A 17,165-nucleotide genomic window follows, 5' to 3' on the forward strand; every position below is an offset into this window, starting at 1 on the left:
ACTTGGAGATCAATTTATAATACAGCCAAAACCTTATGGCCAATCCATTACATATCTCAATATCATGGGACTCTTGCTTGTGCTGATTTTGGTTAACCTTTAGCATGAAAAAGTAAAGTAAAATAAAACAGTTTTTCAAGAAATAAAGTGTGTTCATCCAAACTTAAGAGATGACAGTTAAAATATTTAGAGTTTAAATTTTAATATTTGTAATCTTTTTTTTTTATTTCGATAATTTTTTTTGTAAAAAAAAAAGTATGGGTTAATTTTGGATTGAAGAAAGATAATTATTCTAAAGTGAATACCAACTCTATTTCACCGTGTTAAATATTGAAAAGAAATTGCCAAGCTAAGGGAATAAAATTTTCAGAAAAGCAGTGGCCGTAAAGTATACTTTGAGCAACAATACATGTAATGTGAAAAGAAGAAAATTATGAAAAAAAAGAAAAGGGAATCCTCTTAAATCCATGGGATTGGTATGGAGATGAGCTTTGATGAACACTTTTATCAATCACTTTGATAAAAAAGAAAAGATAAAGAGATACCATCCAACCTAGAACACTTGAAAAGTCAAAAATCACTTTTCCAATGCTACAAAAACTTAGCAATTAAGACTTCAATAACAATCTAGTATTCTTGTTGGTGACTTTGTTGTCTATCAGCTCCATTCGAAGTTAAAGCAGTAGTGGTCAGGCAGCAGGGGCCATTAGCTAATCAGAAAACAACATTTTGAGGAAAAAAAAAAAGGGGTTTGGTTTTTCTTTAACTTTTGGAGCAAACACATCTGTAAGCCAAATGAAGTGCATTTTTTTTTTTTTCATTTAACTGAGAGATTGACAGCTTATAAAGCTGTGAAAGTTGTGTGCTTCAACAGCATTAATAACTGCTTCAAAAGATTTGAGAAGCCATGAATTCTTGATTTACTCTAAAGAGTATGGGACGGTTATACTTTGTTAAGATAACATACAAAGAATGTAAATACAGATTTGCTTTTGCACTGGCCATAAATTCATTAAAGATGAAAATAGAGATGTAACCGGATAGAATTTTTGTGAATATGTTAAATTTTTATTTATTTATATTCATTTATTAAGTTTAATAAATGATCTTAAATAATATTTTTTATATTCGGTTATTAAATGAATTAAATACAAATAAAAATTTGTTTTATTCGATTATATTTGTGAATAAATTTGTTTAAAATTTATTTAAAATTCATTCGTTTATTATTCGTATGCCGTTTGTTTATAATAAAACTAATAAAATTATATTTTTATCTTTTACCTTAATTCGATTTTAAGGTTCGTTTTATGTTAATTTGAATTTGTTTATATTTGTTTAATGCTTATTTATTTAAATTTATTTGGTTATAGTTTATTTATTCTTTATTAACATATTGTTTATATATGTTCATTAACATATTCATTTAATATTTAATGTTCATGAATAAAATTATTTAATTTAATTGAAGTAAACTCGAATTGAATACAAACATACTACTACTTAAATGAATCGAGCTCGAATGAATAAAATCATTTTCTTATCAAATATGAATTAAGTATGAAACCTCTAAAAATAAATGAATAAATCATAAACATAGATTTATTCATTTATGTTCGATCCGTTTACAATCTTAAATGATGATTATACTTGTTTTTTATTTTGAAAAAGAAAATTTGAATTCAAATCATAAATACGTGCATCTATTATTGAATTAAACGTTAAAATACATTTTATTTATATAGAAAATGAAGTAACAATCCTACAAACTCTTTTATAGATGTACCCCCAAAATTTTCATAAAAACATTAATGTTCTTGATCTTAAATTATCATATTGAAAAAATCCCAAGTTTTATCATGACATATATAAACAAAATTGTTGATAACTCATGTTAAAAAATAGAGTTGATAACTCAAAGTTAATGGATAAAAATAAATACTACAACAAATCTCTATATCCAATAAGGCTTCGTTTGGAATTAAATGAATCTCTAATGGGAGGTTAATTGTTATAAAAATTCGTGTCAATCAAGCCTCGTTTCCGGTAGGATGTCAAACATTTAGTGCGTTTTGTGGCTTTTAGCCACTCATGAGTAAACCTCCGGTGGTCAACTGGCCTTTTTTTTTTTTTTTTTTACCCTTTACATACTATTATAATTATTAAAATATATATTTTTAATAATTTTTCTTTTTTCACTGTTTTTCTAATTTCATTTTTTATTTAGAAATAATAAATAATTTTATTAATAAAATATAATAAAAATATTATTTGCTATATTATTATTTTTATTAATTTTTAATTATTTATTAATAAATATAAAAAATAATTTTTAATTATTTATTAATTTTATAAATGTTAAATCATATAAAATTTTTATTATATATAGTTTTATTTTAATATTTTTAAAAAAAATTTTATTTTTATTATAATTTATCTTATTATTATAATATTTTTACATTTAAATACATATTTTATTTTTAATTTTAATTTTATAAATATAATAATTAATTATATTTTTATTATTATTTTTAATCTCGTCAAAATTACTCAATCTTTCATCCAAAACACAAAATTTGTTTCGAGCTTTCCTCTAACTTATGAAATGTCAAAAACTTGTAATCATTAAAAAAAAAAAAAACAAAGCCAGTAACTGCCCCAAAAGAATGAACAGCAAAAGATTGATGTGATGTTTCTGCGTCCCATTTTCTATTATGCTTCATTAACAATAATCCATGATTAAATTGTCTGTTCCTCTATACAAATTATATTTATATCAATAATTTTAGAAATGACAGATAATATAATAAAAATATACAATAAATATAAAAATAATAAAATTTATAATTTAATAAAAATAAAAAAATATTTAACCAAAAAATATATCACATAAATATATAAATTATTTTATTTAATTTTATTCTATTAAAAATTGAAAATACGATCCAAACTTGAAAGATAATGTAAAATTATAGTAAATTATCAAAACCGACAAAAAAAAAAAAAGGGATACAAGTTCAAAGAAAGTTCAAAGCAAGTAAAAATGGCAGTAGTAAGTGGGAACCGGAGTTTGACAAGTTCCTTATTTTCTTCTGTCATTGGCTTAAATTCAAGAAAAAAAAAAACACCAAAAAAAGAATCCAAATCCTAACAGGTAACTGAAACCTCACCCCCATACTCTCTCCCAAATCATCATTTCATCATCCAAATCAAATTCCAAACTCTTTCTTTCTGTTGTTTGGTTCACAAGGACTTGGTCTATGGTAACATGTTCCTTAACTTTCTCCTCCCGATTCTCTCTTCACTTGATCCCTGTTAAGTCCCCTGGATTTTGCCATTTTGGTCAAAAACAATATTTTGATTCTCAAGTTTACTGTTTTTCTCACCCACTTGAAATCATGGAGTCTCAGCAACGTTCCCTGATGTTCCTTATTGATATGTTGATACAAAGTTTAAAGTAAGTTCCATTGAGAAGGGGAAAGTGTTGTGGTTGAAGGGAAGAATTCAACATGGAGTTCCAGGAAGCTTTGATGAAACTAGTGATTCATAAAACACCAGCTCATCATAAAGCGTTTTTTCAAGAAGTTTCAGGGAAAGAGAAAGAGAAAGTTGCAACCGGTGCAGTTAATACCAAACAAAAATGGAGGATTTCATTTCACAGGTCATCATCAAATAATAAAGTTTCAAAGACATCTCAGGCTCAGCAAAAGGAAACTCCCAAAGAATTTTGTTGTCCTATTTCAGGGTCTTTAATGGCTGACCCGGTTATAGTTTTCTCAGGTCACACCTTTGAACGAGCCTGTGTTGAAGCCTGTAAAACCTTGGAGTTCACACCAACTCTCGGGGATGGTTCCATCCCTGATTTCTCCACTATTATCCCTAACCTTGCCCTTAAATCCGCCATTTTCAACTGGTGTCAAAATCATTCCTTAAATCCTCCAAAACCCCTGAATTTTTCCACAGCTGAGGAACTCGTCCGAACATTAATTGCCAAAAACCCAAATACCCAGATAAAGAAAGAAGAAGAAAAGGTGTCTACTTCAGTGGAAGAGTTGATTCAAGGTGTTAAAGATAGTCCTTCAGTGAAATTGGATCAGGCAGTCACTGAGTTAATTCCGAGGCCAATTCACTTCCACTCCAGCTCAGAGGAATCGGTTGCCGCCACCGCCATCACCACCACAACCAATGTTGTAACACCGCCATTGCAGTTAGCGACTCGTCCGAGTTGCTACTCATCCGCTTCATCCTCCTCCGAGATCGAAATATTAGCCCCTAACCTTGACGAAGAAGAAGAGTTTTTTCTTACAAAACTAAAAAGCCCTCAAGTTTTCGATGTTGAAGAAGCATTGGTTGCATTAAGGAAGATCACAAGAACCCAAGAGAGTTCCAGGGTTGTTCTTTGCACGCCACGTGTACTTTCGGCTTTCAGATCTTTAATAATTTCCAGATACATAAACATTCAAGTGAACTCAGTTGCAGTTTTGGTGAACTTGTCGTTAGAAAAAGTCAATAAGGTTAAGATCGTACGGTCAGGATTGGTTCCTGATTTGATTGATGTGTTGAAGGCAGGATCACCTGAGGCGCAGGAGCATGCTTGCGGTGCCCTCTTTAGCTTAGCCCTTGTTGATGATAACAAGACTGCCATTGGATTTTTGGGAGCTTTGCAACCTCTCATGCACATGCTAAGATCAGGGACTGAGCGGGCTCGGCATGACTCGGCCTCGGCACTTTACCATCTCTCACTCGTTCGGAGTAATAAGAGTAAACTAATTAAACTTGGATCGGTTCCGGTCTTGTTAAATATGGTTAAATCGGGTCACATGACGGGTCGGGTATTGATCGTATTGTGTAATTTGGGGTCGGATTCGGACGGGCGGGCTGCGATGATGGATTCTGGTGGGGTGGAGTGTTTGGTTAGTTTGTTGAAGGAGAGTGAAGTGGATGAGTCGACTCGGGAGGGTTGTGTCTCTGTTTTGTATGTACTGAGTCACGGGGGGTTGAGGTTTAAGGGATTGGCGATGGCAGCTGGGGCGGTGGAGGAGTTGGTGAAGTTGGAGAGGATGGGTAGTCAGCCGGCGAGGGAGAAGGCGAGGAGGATGTTGGAGATGTTGAAAGCGAGGAGTAAGGAGGAGCAAGAGGATGCGGACTGGGAGGAATTGCTTGACTCGGGGTTGATGAGTCGGACTCGGTTTCGATTCGGTGGAGCAATGAACGGATCATGTGTGAACTCATCCGAGTTCTGAGTTTTTTTTTTTAATTCTCCTGTGGGTTTTTTTTTTATTATTCGGGTTTGTATTATTGGTGGATTATTTTTCTTTTTTGTAGAGATTTTTCTTGCTTTTTCACTTTGTGACTTTTCTTCCTTTTTTAATTTTCTTAAATTTTCCTCTCAAAAGCAATTGGTGGTGATAAAGATGTAAATAAGTGATGGAAATTGGAAAATTATTCCTGAGAAGAATTGATTCTAAAGAAAAAGGCACTCTTTTTCTTAGCTGGATTGTATTTGTGACACTAATTTCTTGAAATAAAAAGAAGGGAAACTTTTTCCTTATTCAATTTTGCTTAGAATCCATGGTTGTATGAACTTTGAACCTGATAAAATTTAAATTTGATAATTTTAAATATAATAAAATAATATAATATAAAAATGATATGAATAAAAAAGTAAAAAAATAATAAAATTTAAAATTTTAATAAAAATTATAAATAAATTTAATAAAATTAAAAAAAATATCATGTTTTCATATCAATATAAATTGTAGTACATAATTTTTATATAAAATATTACACGAATATATAAAATTTTAATATTTACATAACACAAATATACAAATTATTAAATTCAATAAAATCTCACTTTTTTGTGTAAAAAAAATTAATATAAAATAAAAGTCACTAAATTTTAAAATTACTAAATATCATAAAAAAGTTGATAGCATAAGTTAAATAAATCTATTTAAATTTTAAATTTGTAATTGAAACAAATTTTGAGTTCCTCAAATCAAATCAAATCAAAATTATTAATAATGTATTATATCTATGTTAGCATTGGACAAGGAAAATAGCAAGGTTTAGAACTTTATTGCAAATGCATGTTTGTGAAAAGGACTGCCATCAATTGTATTACCTTTCACATGACCAGGCCAAAACTGAATACATTAAAATTATTTTAAGCTGCCTCTTTTGCAAAGGACATAACCATCTACCAAAGTTTCATTTGTTCTCATTTCATATCATGAAAATACTAAGAATTCAAAATTTTTGGTTGCTTTAAGTCACAATCGATAAGAGGTATTTGTCTTTCATCACTTTCACTTCTTACTTGCACTAAAAATCCATGGTTGTTGTGTGACCAATGCTTGGACCCAGGATTTGGTGGCATGGAATGTATCCACAGGCTTAGCTGAACCAAAATAAATGAGCATGCTTTTGTTGATGACTGAAGCTCTGAAAGATAAGGCTGACTGGTGGGCTTTGTTGATTGGGACATAGCCATATTGGACTGAGATTTGTGGTAAAAATATATAACTGTTGATTGGGACATGGCCATATTGGACTGAGATTTGTGGTAAAAATATATAACTAGGAAAGCAAAATCATACTTGCATTGACCCCCTTTTTTTGGCTTATCAATTCACAAATCCCTGCTTTGTAACTTAAAAAAAATGAGTGAATCAATAATGCTTTTGACTGGATGAAAGTTCAGTTCATCCCATTTTACCGGTCCATTTGGTCCTTTTCATTTCAGTTTAGAAAACTAGGTATTTTTAAGCCTGTACTTTCCATGTCTTCAAGCAGAAAACAAGAGCAAAAGAAAACTTATGGCGACCATTAAAGGTTCTGAAGAGTGATAAACATGTCTAGAAATGGTTTGAACTGACATTTTGGGCACACTGAGTAATGATTATTTACTCTGGGCCTTCAAAATTAAGAACATGAAACAAAAAATATCGCAAGTCTATAACAGCCACTAGCATCAAAAGAATTTGCAAGTCTATATCGAGTCAATTGGTTGTTGGCGCAGGGCTATTTGCTTTTTACAGGTTTTTATCAGAGAAGAGACATTTAAATGTTGTAGCACAGAACAGCAAAGATTACCAAGGTCTGGTAGTTTATGTGTCTATTCTACCGTGGTTTTTGGATAGCAGTTTGGCCTACAAGTATTTTCCTTTCAATACATTACAAAAATCTGAGATACGGGTATGCATCTATGCAGGTATGTTCAAATTTTGCTAATTTTTTTTTATATATTTGAAAAGTCGGACCTCTATACACATGTTCATCGGGTATGGACAGTACTGTAAAAAGAATGAAAGAGTCAAACCAGCATAGAAGAAACATATATTGGTATCTCTATGTACCTGCATCAATGCTCTTCACAATGTGATTGTGTTCCTTAAAGCAGTTGGAATGGTAGTTGCTGTTAGCATCCTGAAATAATTGTGGTAGATGGTACAATTAAGGCTGTTCAATTTATCACTTGTAAGCCTAAACTTTGAAGACAATGGATTGATAAGTGTAATGGTCAGGTTCATCCATAGCTGCAGTTTCAAATTTCAATCAACTTCCAATCTCAAAATACTTTTCAAACTCAAGTAAGAAATCAAACACAGCTGAAACCAAAATCAGGTTGCTTTCTTGGAAATGGTTTCTTTCTTTGGTTGTTAAATTCTGGGAAAAATTTTCAATTCTGCATTTCAAAATGAATAACCGCTCCCCACATGGTAGCAGGTGGGAATGGTGTGATTACCCAGGTTGAGAAAGATTTAGTGAATGGATAAAGGCATCATCAGATATAAAATACACTCACCATTGATATTTCAAATTGATGACTAAACTAGTACTTAATCTATTTCTTGAAGAAGACAAAGAGAAGAGACAAAAGTAAACTCAAGGAACTTAAACAATCCAACATCATGAATTTTAAAACCCCAAAAAAGGCATCTCTCTGTTTGGTTTCATAACTATTATATCCCCTCTTTCAATTCACAACATCTCCCCATGTTTCCAGAACCAGAATCACCTAAATGAAGCTTCTAATTAAACTATACAAAAATTTTAAGTTGAAGATCAGCTTCTTCTGTGTTAATCATAGAAACAAGTAAAACAGAATCAGGGAAATCCAGGAGCAGCAGCACTACGAAAAACAAAAAAAGAATGGAACTTTGAAACCCAGAACACAGAATAAATATGTATAAATTTAAGCCTGATGTGACAATTGATACAAACAAAGAGAAGTATACATATTTTCAAAAGATCTTCAAAACCCGAGAAAGAATTCAGTAAAAAGAAAACAAAATTCACCATCTCAGACAGTAATAACAGCTCAAAAACTCAGTTAACAGCATCACACCTGCGCCTAATCTCTCCATTGCTCCCAGTCTTGATCCCATAAACACTAAGCTTCTGCATAGCTGTAGCAAAATCTTGAAAGAACTTGTTCTGATCCTTTGCATACAATTCCACAAAAGGTTTTGTTCTAGGATCATTATTCATCCCATGATCTGAATTCAAAAGCCCCAAACCCTTTGGTAAATTCTGAAAATACAAGTTGTCAAACTTGTTGGGAGTCATAATATCATTAAAAACAGATAAAGTTGGGTTCTTTGGATAATCTGAACAAGCTTGCTTCAACGCTTGAGCAAACCTTGGATTGTAATTGGTATCATTGCCAATATTTGAGATAAACTCTTTGCAATGAGAAAACCCAATAGTGTGTGCCCCACTTAAGGCCACCATTTCTTGAACATTGAACCCACTTGCTGCAAAAAGATTGATAATATGTGACATATCCATGTTGGGTTTAGGCAGTTTCCCTTCTATTGAAGAAGCTTGAGAAAATCTTGAATCTTTCCGTCCTAGTAAGACATTATAGTACGGGCCACCAACCATAGTCACAAGGTCACGGGCGGCGACGGCGAGGATGTCAGCGCAAGAGACGGTGTTAGGACAGGAGAGTTCCAGGGCTGTCTTGGCACGTACAATGAGGTCAAAGGGATCTCCAGGAAGAGACAGGTTGATGTCGGCGTCACGTTCAGCTTTGTTGAATGCAGTGGAGGAGATGAGAATGGAACCATCACATCCATTCGGGAGACAATCATGGAAAAAAAGACGAAGAGTTCCTGCTGCTGTTGTGGGACTGGTGATTTGCTTGTTGGTTATGGTTTCTTGCATGATTTGATTGAAACTTGGACAGGTTTTGGAGTAGTAATCCAAACTTAACCTTGATTCACAAAGCAATGCGATGGATGAGAGCAAGAAGAGAACAACCAGAAGCGACGGCGGCGATGGTGGTGGTGATGACGGCGCCATTGGCATTGGTTGAGCAGAGTTTAGCAGAGCTGGGCTTTGAGGGAGATTCAATGAAGAGAGAGAGAGAAGTGAGGGACTGCTTTTATCTTTTTGCTGAGAGAATTGAAAAAAGAAACCGAGGCAATGGTACACCAATCACGGGGTGAAAACCGTGGCGGAAGGGGTCCAATTTATGTGATGATATCTCAGCCGTTGATAAGTCTGAGATGATGCGATAAAAACGGTTCGAACGTACAGACGATGATGCCATTGCCATGTTTCATACAACATTTTCATTGTTTTGAAAGTTCACGAGTTCAAATTGACTGTCCTAAACTCCTTATGTCCTAACCTTTTTCCGAAACTAAATTTAAGACGTAAACAACCTGTTAAACAGTTGAGATTTGTTTTATAAAATCGCTTTGCAAAGTCATGAATCCATTACTAATTCTTATATAATTTCAATAGATTTATTCATAATCTATACGTTTAATCCAATGAACATCTTGGATTTGAGTTTAAGTTCAAAATTCAATTTTATAAATAAAAAAGGTGGTGAAGATGGTAAATTGAGAATAACAAAAAAAAAATTAAATGTCAAATTTTGAATTTTAAAATTATTGAATATAATTCCTTAAAAAATTGTATGAACTTAATTAATAGGATATTTGATCGATTTAATTATTTTTTAATTGAAATATTCAAAATCGAATTAATTAAATTATTTTATTTTTATTAATAGAATTAAATTTTTAATTTTAAAAATTAATTAATTAAAATTAATTCGATGGATTCCATTAATCAAATAATAAATAAAAATAAAATAAATTATATTTTAAATTCTTAAATTCTTATATTTGAAATAAATTAAATAAAATCATCTAACAAAAAATTCAAATATCAAATTATTAAATTAAAACCATTAATAACTTAAAATGAAATAAGTAATTTCATATATTTTTAATTATATATAAATTTTATTACATTTCAATTAAAATTTCAATTTAATTTTCAAATCGAATTCATCAAAAATCAATTTTTTTTAAAATTATTTTTGATAATTGATTAAATTTAATTCTATGATAAATTGATTAACTGAATTAAATCAATTTAATTAATTAATTCAATTAAAACTAAATTATAAACATTTCTAGTAATTATTTAGACTTTGAATTAATATACTAAAATAGCAAAACTTTTACAGCTTTCATGGTATCGTATTTATGTCTTGTATGCATGAAAAATTAGACATTTTATGCTAAAATTTGCTTACACCATTTTCTATGAAAAAAGAGAATCAAATTCTTTGATTTGTATGGTTGGGCTAGATTGAACATCTAACTCTATAGGATGTGAAAAATTGAAACATGAAAATGAAGCTTGGTTTATGGGATTGGAACGTGTTGGGATTGTGGAGTTGCGGGCCAGCAATAACAATCATACAACTGGATTTTGTGTAGATTTGCTATCATTGATTGAATAAAAAAAAGGATAAAGAAAATCAATTTGATTTTCCAATAAAGAAAATGTAATAAATTAGTAGGAAAGGAGGCAGCAAAGGAACGGTGTATCTGGCGCATATTTCGTGGATCACATGAAAGGATCATGCTTTAGCCATACGCAATTCGTTTCTACGCGGTTGCTTTTTAATGGGCCCTCTGTGGCTTCTTTTCTTTCGTATTAAAAAGAGCGGTGAATTTCGAAGCTTCCAATTTATTGTCTTCGTTTCCTCCGCCTAAGGATTGAGAAAAAAAAAAAAAGAAAAAAATAATTTTAAATCATAGTATTGGATTTAATTTAAATTAATTTTTTATTTGATTTAAATTAAATTTAAATATTTAATATATAAATTGAATTTTGAATTGAAATATGAAATTGAATTATATATTTTTATTAATTTATATATTTTTTAAAATTTTATAAAATAATGTTAATTATTATATATATAAATCTACTTAAATATATTAAAATAATATATAAAAATAAATTTTAATTTTAAAAATTAATAAAATTAAAGTTGAATTAAATTAATTTAAAAAAATAATTTAAATTTTTAAAATTTATAATATTATATATTATTTAAAATATCAAATTAAATTCGATTCTATTTTATCTAAAGTCTTTTGTTAATAGTCCGAGGATTCATCAACCTTTTCCCCATAAAAAAAGAAAAAAACCCAAGTTTTTATCCTTCATGATCCTATAATTGAATTTTCTTTGGGTACTTGGATGAGGGGGATTCAACTTATCAGCTCAAATCATGAATTTTCAACAATTTTCATTTTAAAAAAAATATTATAATTTATAAAAAGTCTTGGTAATGTCACAAAATAAAGTTGATCATCAGATCAATTTCAAGTTTTGGTGCTCAACATGCACTGTCCTACCGTGTTCTTTGCTGACTGCTCCACTGATCTTTGTCATACATACAAAGCTGAAATAAGGCCAGGCCACGTGGAACACTGCAAATAATAATTCAACTTTCTGCAATTTTCCAATTTCCAGCAAAAGAATCTACTGTTTCAAGAACAGCTTTCTCTTATATTCAAATGTAACATTTTTCCATTTGAATATGCCAATTTCAGAAGGGAAAAGATTAAGATAAAAGATCAAAATCCAAAAAATTCCATTAGCAACCTGGAAAGAAAAGATAAGGTAATTTTCTGTTCTTTTTATGAGGGGGTGTTTTTTCTTTCTTGTGCATTTGCGTGTTGGTCCCACTGAAAGTTGGCTTGGTTCCTAGGTTAGCTTGTGTCTACGTTTAACAGCTTATTCCCATGATTCTGCCACTCAAACGCATCTAGACCTTGCCAAGGGAATGGCCCCACCTTTGACGATCTATCACTATTGATTTTGTTGGCATCTTCGTGAGGTAAAGCTATTGATGATGGGATGGCAAGATTTTCTTCTTGTTTCATAGTTTCAGGTAATAAATAGATGGGTTGATTTGAAGGATTGGGTAACAAAATCCAAAATTTTTTATAAAAATTCATAGATTGATCTAGATGGACATAGAATGTGGTAGAATAAAGGTCCATGACGAGTTAACAATGGACCAATAACCTAGAGAAGCTATGTTGGGAAAAGAAATAGAGTATCAAACCAAATTGATTAAAATGAAAAGGATTGAATATTTCGCTTGTAAATTTTAGATTCGATTTTTGTTATCAATCATTTTTTTTATGATAAAATGTAAATCTTATGTAAGTCTTCTAAATTTATAATTTGTTTTGATCCTAAACGAGGAGAATATCCTACATTCGTTTTTGACATTTTAGAATATGGAACTGGGCTTATTTAAAAAGTTAGATCAAAGATTGTTTATTTTGGAAATAGGGTTTATCTTGAATCTGTTATCTTTTGTAATGGAATCAACTATTCAGGGTAGTGACCAGGGGACGATGGATGTTGATGACAACAGAAAGTTGGACGCTGATGATAACAGGAAGTTGGAAACCAAGCTAGCAGAGAAAAGAGCTGGGCTGAAGGCAATAAACGATAGGCTGAATGAAGAAAGGAATGTGCCAGGAAAGAAGCCAACAGCTGAGCGAGACACTGACTGGGGAGAAATGGACAAATGGGCTGAAATGGCGGTTAATCATTAGCATCCCCTGAGCTGTTAAGACATTAGAATAGTGATGTCAACAAGTTTGTCTGTATACATTAGTCTCTGCTATGATTGCAATGATAGAAGGTGCTATATGAGGAAGCTACATTGTAACAACGGTTTTCATGAATGAAACGTATCAATTCTCTTAAAATCTCATTTTATTCCATTGATCCAAGTCACGATCAGTCAGTGACATCTTTTCCGTAATTCAGATAATCTTCTGCTACTTTACGAAAGAAGTCTTTGTTATATTGCACAGAAATGCGTAAAGAGTAGCGATATTTCACTATTGTCACGTTAGCTCTTTAGCGACGGTGTAAACATAAAAAATATTATGATATTTAATTTTATCACAAAATATATATGATGATAAAAAATAAATATTTAATGATATTATTCTATGCGTCACTAATAATCAAATTTGTTGTACTGATACAGCCACCGCATTCGGAAGTATACTGGTTCTTTCTGAGTCTTTTTCTCTGTTTGTACAACAATGTCTTTCCAGTGGTGGTGAGAATTTTCTTGTGCTTGACAATGTCTCTGTCCCATCTAGAGAATTGGTTCTTGTAAAAATCAAAGTAACCTATTTCTTCAGCCCTGGGATCCTTTTTTATTTTACTTGAAATTATATAAGATTAAACTCTGATCACAAGAATTAAGAGTTTAGTACTCCAAAGTTCTTGAAAGCCTCAGAATCTGAATACAAGCAGATTGAATGGACTTCAATTATATAATTAGAGATAGTTATCTCATATTTTTATACAATTTACTTTATCAAATCATCAAATTTCTATGAGAAAATAAACAAGTTGAAATTTAAAGTATATACAAAAATAAGTCTAATAAATATAAAATCTGAATAAAATTTAAAGTATATGATAATAATTTAAATTTCATTTTTTTAATCTAGAAATTGTCTGGCCAAAAAAAGACAGAAAATAAAAGCCTGGGCTTTAAGCTTTGGGGCTGATTGGCTTAGCTTGGGTTCTATGTTTGGACCTCAAATCTGTTAGTCTTAAAAGAAATGAGCCTCAGGCATTGGCCTGCCTGCATGGTCATAGCTTAGTACGTTTTCAAGCTTGAAGCCCAACATTATTCATTTGATTAGGTATTCTCCTGTGCAAATGTGAAGGACAAACAACGAAATCGCTACACCGATGTCTCCAGCCAGCAATGCTGGAAACGTTTAGGGGCGCGCTTGGTGCTGCACTGGTGGTCGGGGCCGGTGGCCAGCTAGAGGTTTCTTCTTTAGCAGAAATGGTTAAACATTGACCAGGCAAACCAGATAGTGAAAATTACAGCAGCCTTGCTGAATGTTGCCTTTCTCAATCGAGTTGGATATCCAACACAGTTATGCTAAATATTCTATGGTACTATTCCAATTTCTATATAGTGCATACTGTATTAATTGAAGCAAAATATCCTAGCCTGGTTGCATAGAAGGCATCTAGTAGTAGTATCCGATGATCAGGTGACACCGTGAATATTTTCTTGTCTTTAAGCCATGACGTCTAGCAGAAGAAAGCCAGATGGTATGAGATGAAAGAATTGCAACCATGGTTTTCTCTGGATTGGTGACAATAACAAGAAAATCATATTATTATCTTCAGTTAACATAATTAAAATTCAGTAGACTAATAGAGTGAAGCATTGCCCTAAAATTATTCGACAAGTTGATAGTTTCTAGGAGTAGAAATGGAAACATTACAAGAAAACCATTCATTTTCTCCCTTCTCTAAAACATTATTATACAGCATGCTTTCCGCTTTGCAAGTAGAAACATCAAGAAAGTTTCGTTTGGGTTTGGGTTTCAAGGACACTTGGGTTTGTTGCCGTGGGTTCTCATATCAGTGTAACACTTGCCACACATTTCTCTGTTGCCGTATGTCCCTGGTGGAACGCATTTGCATCTGTCACAGCATGTGATGCATGCTCTCAAGCATAAGTTAGTCCTTGAATGTAATCTGCACCTTTGTCCACATAAAGGGATGCAGTCTGCCAGCAGAATTGTCCATACACATACGCATTGTCAGAAAATAAATAAAGAAATTTCCCCAAGTTATGGGAAACTGATGTTAGCTTTTACTATGGTAAGTGAAAAAGATAGTTTTTACCCTTTCTTGTCCTAACAGGTGGCAATGGCGGACTCGGAGGCTTGTAAGGGGGTGCTGGAGTTGTTGGTGGCTTGTATGGGGTTGCTGGTGCCTTGGTTGGTGGTGCAGGAGTTGGGGGTTTATATGGGAGAGTAGGGGCCTTGACTGGAGGTGCAGGAGTTGGTGTTTTATATGGCGGAGTCGGAGCCTTGGTTGGGGGTGCTGGCGCCTTAGTTGGTGGTGCAGGAATTGGGGGTTTATATGGGGGAGTGGGGCCCTTGACTGGTGGCGTCGGAGTTGGGGGTTTATAAGGGGGATTAGGGGCCTTGACTGGAGGTGCAGGAGTTGGGGGTTCATATCGGGGAGTAGGAGCCTTGACTGGGGGAGCTGGAGTTGGGGGTTCATATCGGGGAGTAGGAACCTTGACTGGGGGAGCTGGAGTTGGGGCCTTATATGGGGGTGCTGGAGTGGGAGTCTCAACTGGGGGTGCAGGGGCCGCCTTCACTGGGACTGCCGCTGGTACAGGAACTTTAACATATTTAATCTGCAAAGTAATTTGCAATAATTTTAGTAAACAATGAACACAGAAGAACTCATCTAGTAAGTTCATTTACAGATTAGATTTCTTGTTTGCAAAAGGGAACGTAGCCAAGGTTACCACTAAAGCACAACGCCAGTATGTTCAGTAGTAATGTGATGCACCGGACAATTACCTTTCACAATATGAATGAAAATGCAGCTTTTAGAGTGCTAACATAAAGAAAGAAGGGTGCAATTGGATATTATCCAGTTAATCAAAACAAGCTTGACAATGTTCTTTGAAGTGGTAACTGGAAAATAAAAATGCTCAACAACTACACATTGGGCAGTACTTCAGCTCATGAAACTAGGAGAAAAAAAAAAAAACAAGAACCAGATTGTTTCAAATGATTCAGCTTTGTCTCAGGTCAGTATTTTATCAGCTAAACTTTAATTAAACTAAACAAGACAATTAGAAAAAAAAAAGAAAAAAAAGAGCAGTAAACATTGTTTAAAAAATCACCTCAATCTTCTCTTCCTCCGCATTGGATGCAACCTACAACAACAAAATGAGATATCATTCAGTTAGATAACATTAACAACTAAAAACCTTGTGCTTGAGTTTAAAGGTCAGGGAGGTAGGCATACTCTTGTGGAAACTAGCAGAAGAGTGGCCAATAGAAGCAGCAGAGCTTTGAAAGCCATGGTGAAAAATGGGCAAAAGAGAGTACAGTTGGATTAAAGCAGGGAAAGGTTTGCTTCTCACAATGTTGCATCAGTCAGAAACTGACTTGTGGTTCAATAGAGTTTGAGGCGGTGAAGAAACATGTTAATTACTTGGTTCAATAAATGTTGCTTGCCAGCATCACCGTATCACTGTACGTTTTTTTTTTTTTACTTCATATCGACAGAGGTTGAATTTTGTTAGGCCAAAAGTTACAATCTAATTCACACCAACGAAACTAAAATTAAATTATTAATTAAACATATAAGATATAATAATTTAATATGATTTGATATAATTAATTTATGTCAACGATGAAAAATAAGATCAACTAATTATAGAGAATTATAAATATATTATATCAATCACACTCAATAATTAATATTCATAAGACCCTCTCAATCTCTTATAATCTTATGAAATATTTTTAATCTAAACAAACACAAACTATTGTACACCTATACACCATATCTATATAAACTTTTTTAGTCTCCTCTAGTCCACTCACAAATAAAAATACATACCTATAAGACGTTAATTTTCAGTAATTTGAGGGTATTTATCTCACAAAATCTGATAACTCTCTTACAATTTTTTTTCATACCTAATCCGGTAAAGATTCACTTATTTATAACTATACAAACTTGCCTATTAAGAATCACTTTACTTTTAAAATTTTTTTTTAAGTCAAACTTGCCTAATAAAAATATCTTTTCTTTTAATTTTTTTTTATAAGTTTTTTAATCCATTAAGTAATATCTAATAAGTCTCAAATAAAATCTCTTATGAGATTTAAGTTATTATTCCTAACAATCTCTACCTCAACTCAAATTCTATCAAATCATTTATCTTCATGCTAGCATACTTAGCTTCACCTGCAATAGAAGTCTCATAATCATCTTCTCTTGTGTGTCTTCACATTTTA

The 17,165-nt window shown here is 32.3% G+C and overlaps 2 protein-coding genes and 1 pseudogene across 3 annotated transcripts; 1 reads left to right on the plus strand and 2 right to left on the minus strand.

The window, feature by feature from the left end:
* Positions 1-3,016: 3,016 nt before the first annotated feature.
* On the plus strand, positions 3,017-5,345 carry LOC111300525 (U-box domain-containing protein 40-like). Its single transcript, XM_022896155.2, has one exon. It carries the CDS (start codon positions 3,510-3,512, stop codon positions 5,241-5,243), a length of 1,734 nt encoding a protein of 577 aa, XP_022751890.2. The 5' UTR covers positions 3,017-3,509; the 3' UTR covers positions 5,244-5,345.
* A 2,819-nt stretch (positions 5,346-8,164) lies between these two features.
* On the minus strand, positions 8,165-9,446 carry LOC111299575 (peroxidase 31 pseudogene; annotated as a pseudogene). The gene has a single exon (XR_016329865.1). The product of XR_016329865.1 is annotated as a peroxidase 31 pseudogene (transcript).
* A 5,034-nt stretch (positions 9,447-14,480) lies between these two features.
* Positions 14,481-16,331, minus strand: LOC111300943 (uncharacterized). The gene is made up of 4 exons (XM_022896503.2): positions 16,165-16,331; positions 16,040-16,072; positions 15,019-15,541; positions 14,481-14,899 (listed from the first exon to the last, which is right to left on the minus strand). Exons 1-4 carry the CDS (start codon positions 16,219-16,221, stop codon positions 14,715-14,717), a joined length of 798 nt encoding a protein of 265 aa, XP_022752238.2. The 5' UTR covers positions 16,222-16,331; the 3' UTR covers positions 14,481-14,714.
* Positions 16,332-17,165: the final 834 nt, after the last annotated feature.

The sequence above is a fragment of the Durio zibethinus genome, chromosome 18, assembly GCF_047325235.1.
Source record: "Durio zibethinus cultivar Kanyao isolate XHJ-2024 chromosome 18, ASM4732523v1, whole genome shotgun sequence".
Taxonomy (NCBI): Eukaryota; Viridiplantae; Streptophyta; class Magnoliopsida; order Malvales; family Malvaceae; genus Durio; species Durio zibethinus.

What these genes read in the sequence shown, in the direction of transcription:
- LOC111300525 (XM_022896155.2), top strand. Translation starts at nt 3,510, where the DNA reads ATGGAGTTCCAGGAAGCTTTGATGAAACTAGTGATTCATAAAACACCA.
- LOC111300943 (XM_022896503.2), bottom strand. Translation starts at nt 16,221, where the DNA reads ATGGCTTTCAAAGCTCTGCTGCTTCTATTGGCCACTCTTCTGCTAGTT. An exon ending in TTCTGCTAGTTTCCACAAGA is followed by an intron (nt 16,073 to 16,164) that starts GTATGCCTACCT and finishes TTGTTGTTGTAG; the next exon opens with GTTGCATCCAATGCGGAGGA. An exon ending in ACCTGTTAGGACAAGAAAGG is followed by an intron (nt 14,900 to 15,018) that starts GTAAAAACTATC and finishes TTCTGCTGGCAG; the next exon opens with ACTGCATCCCTTTATGTGGA.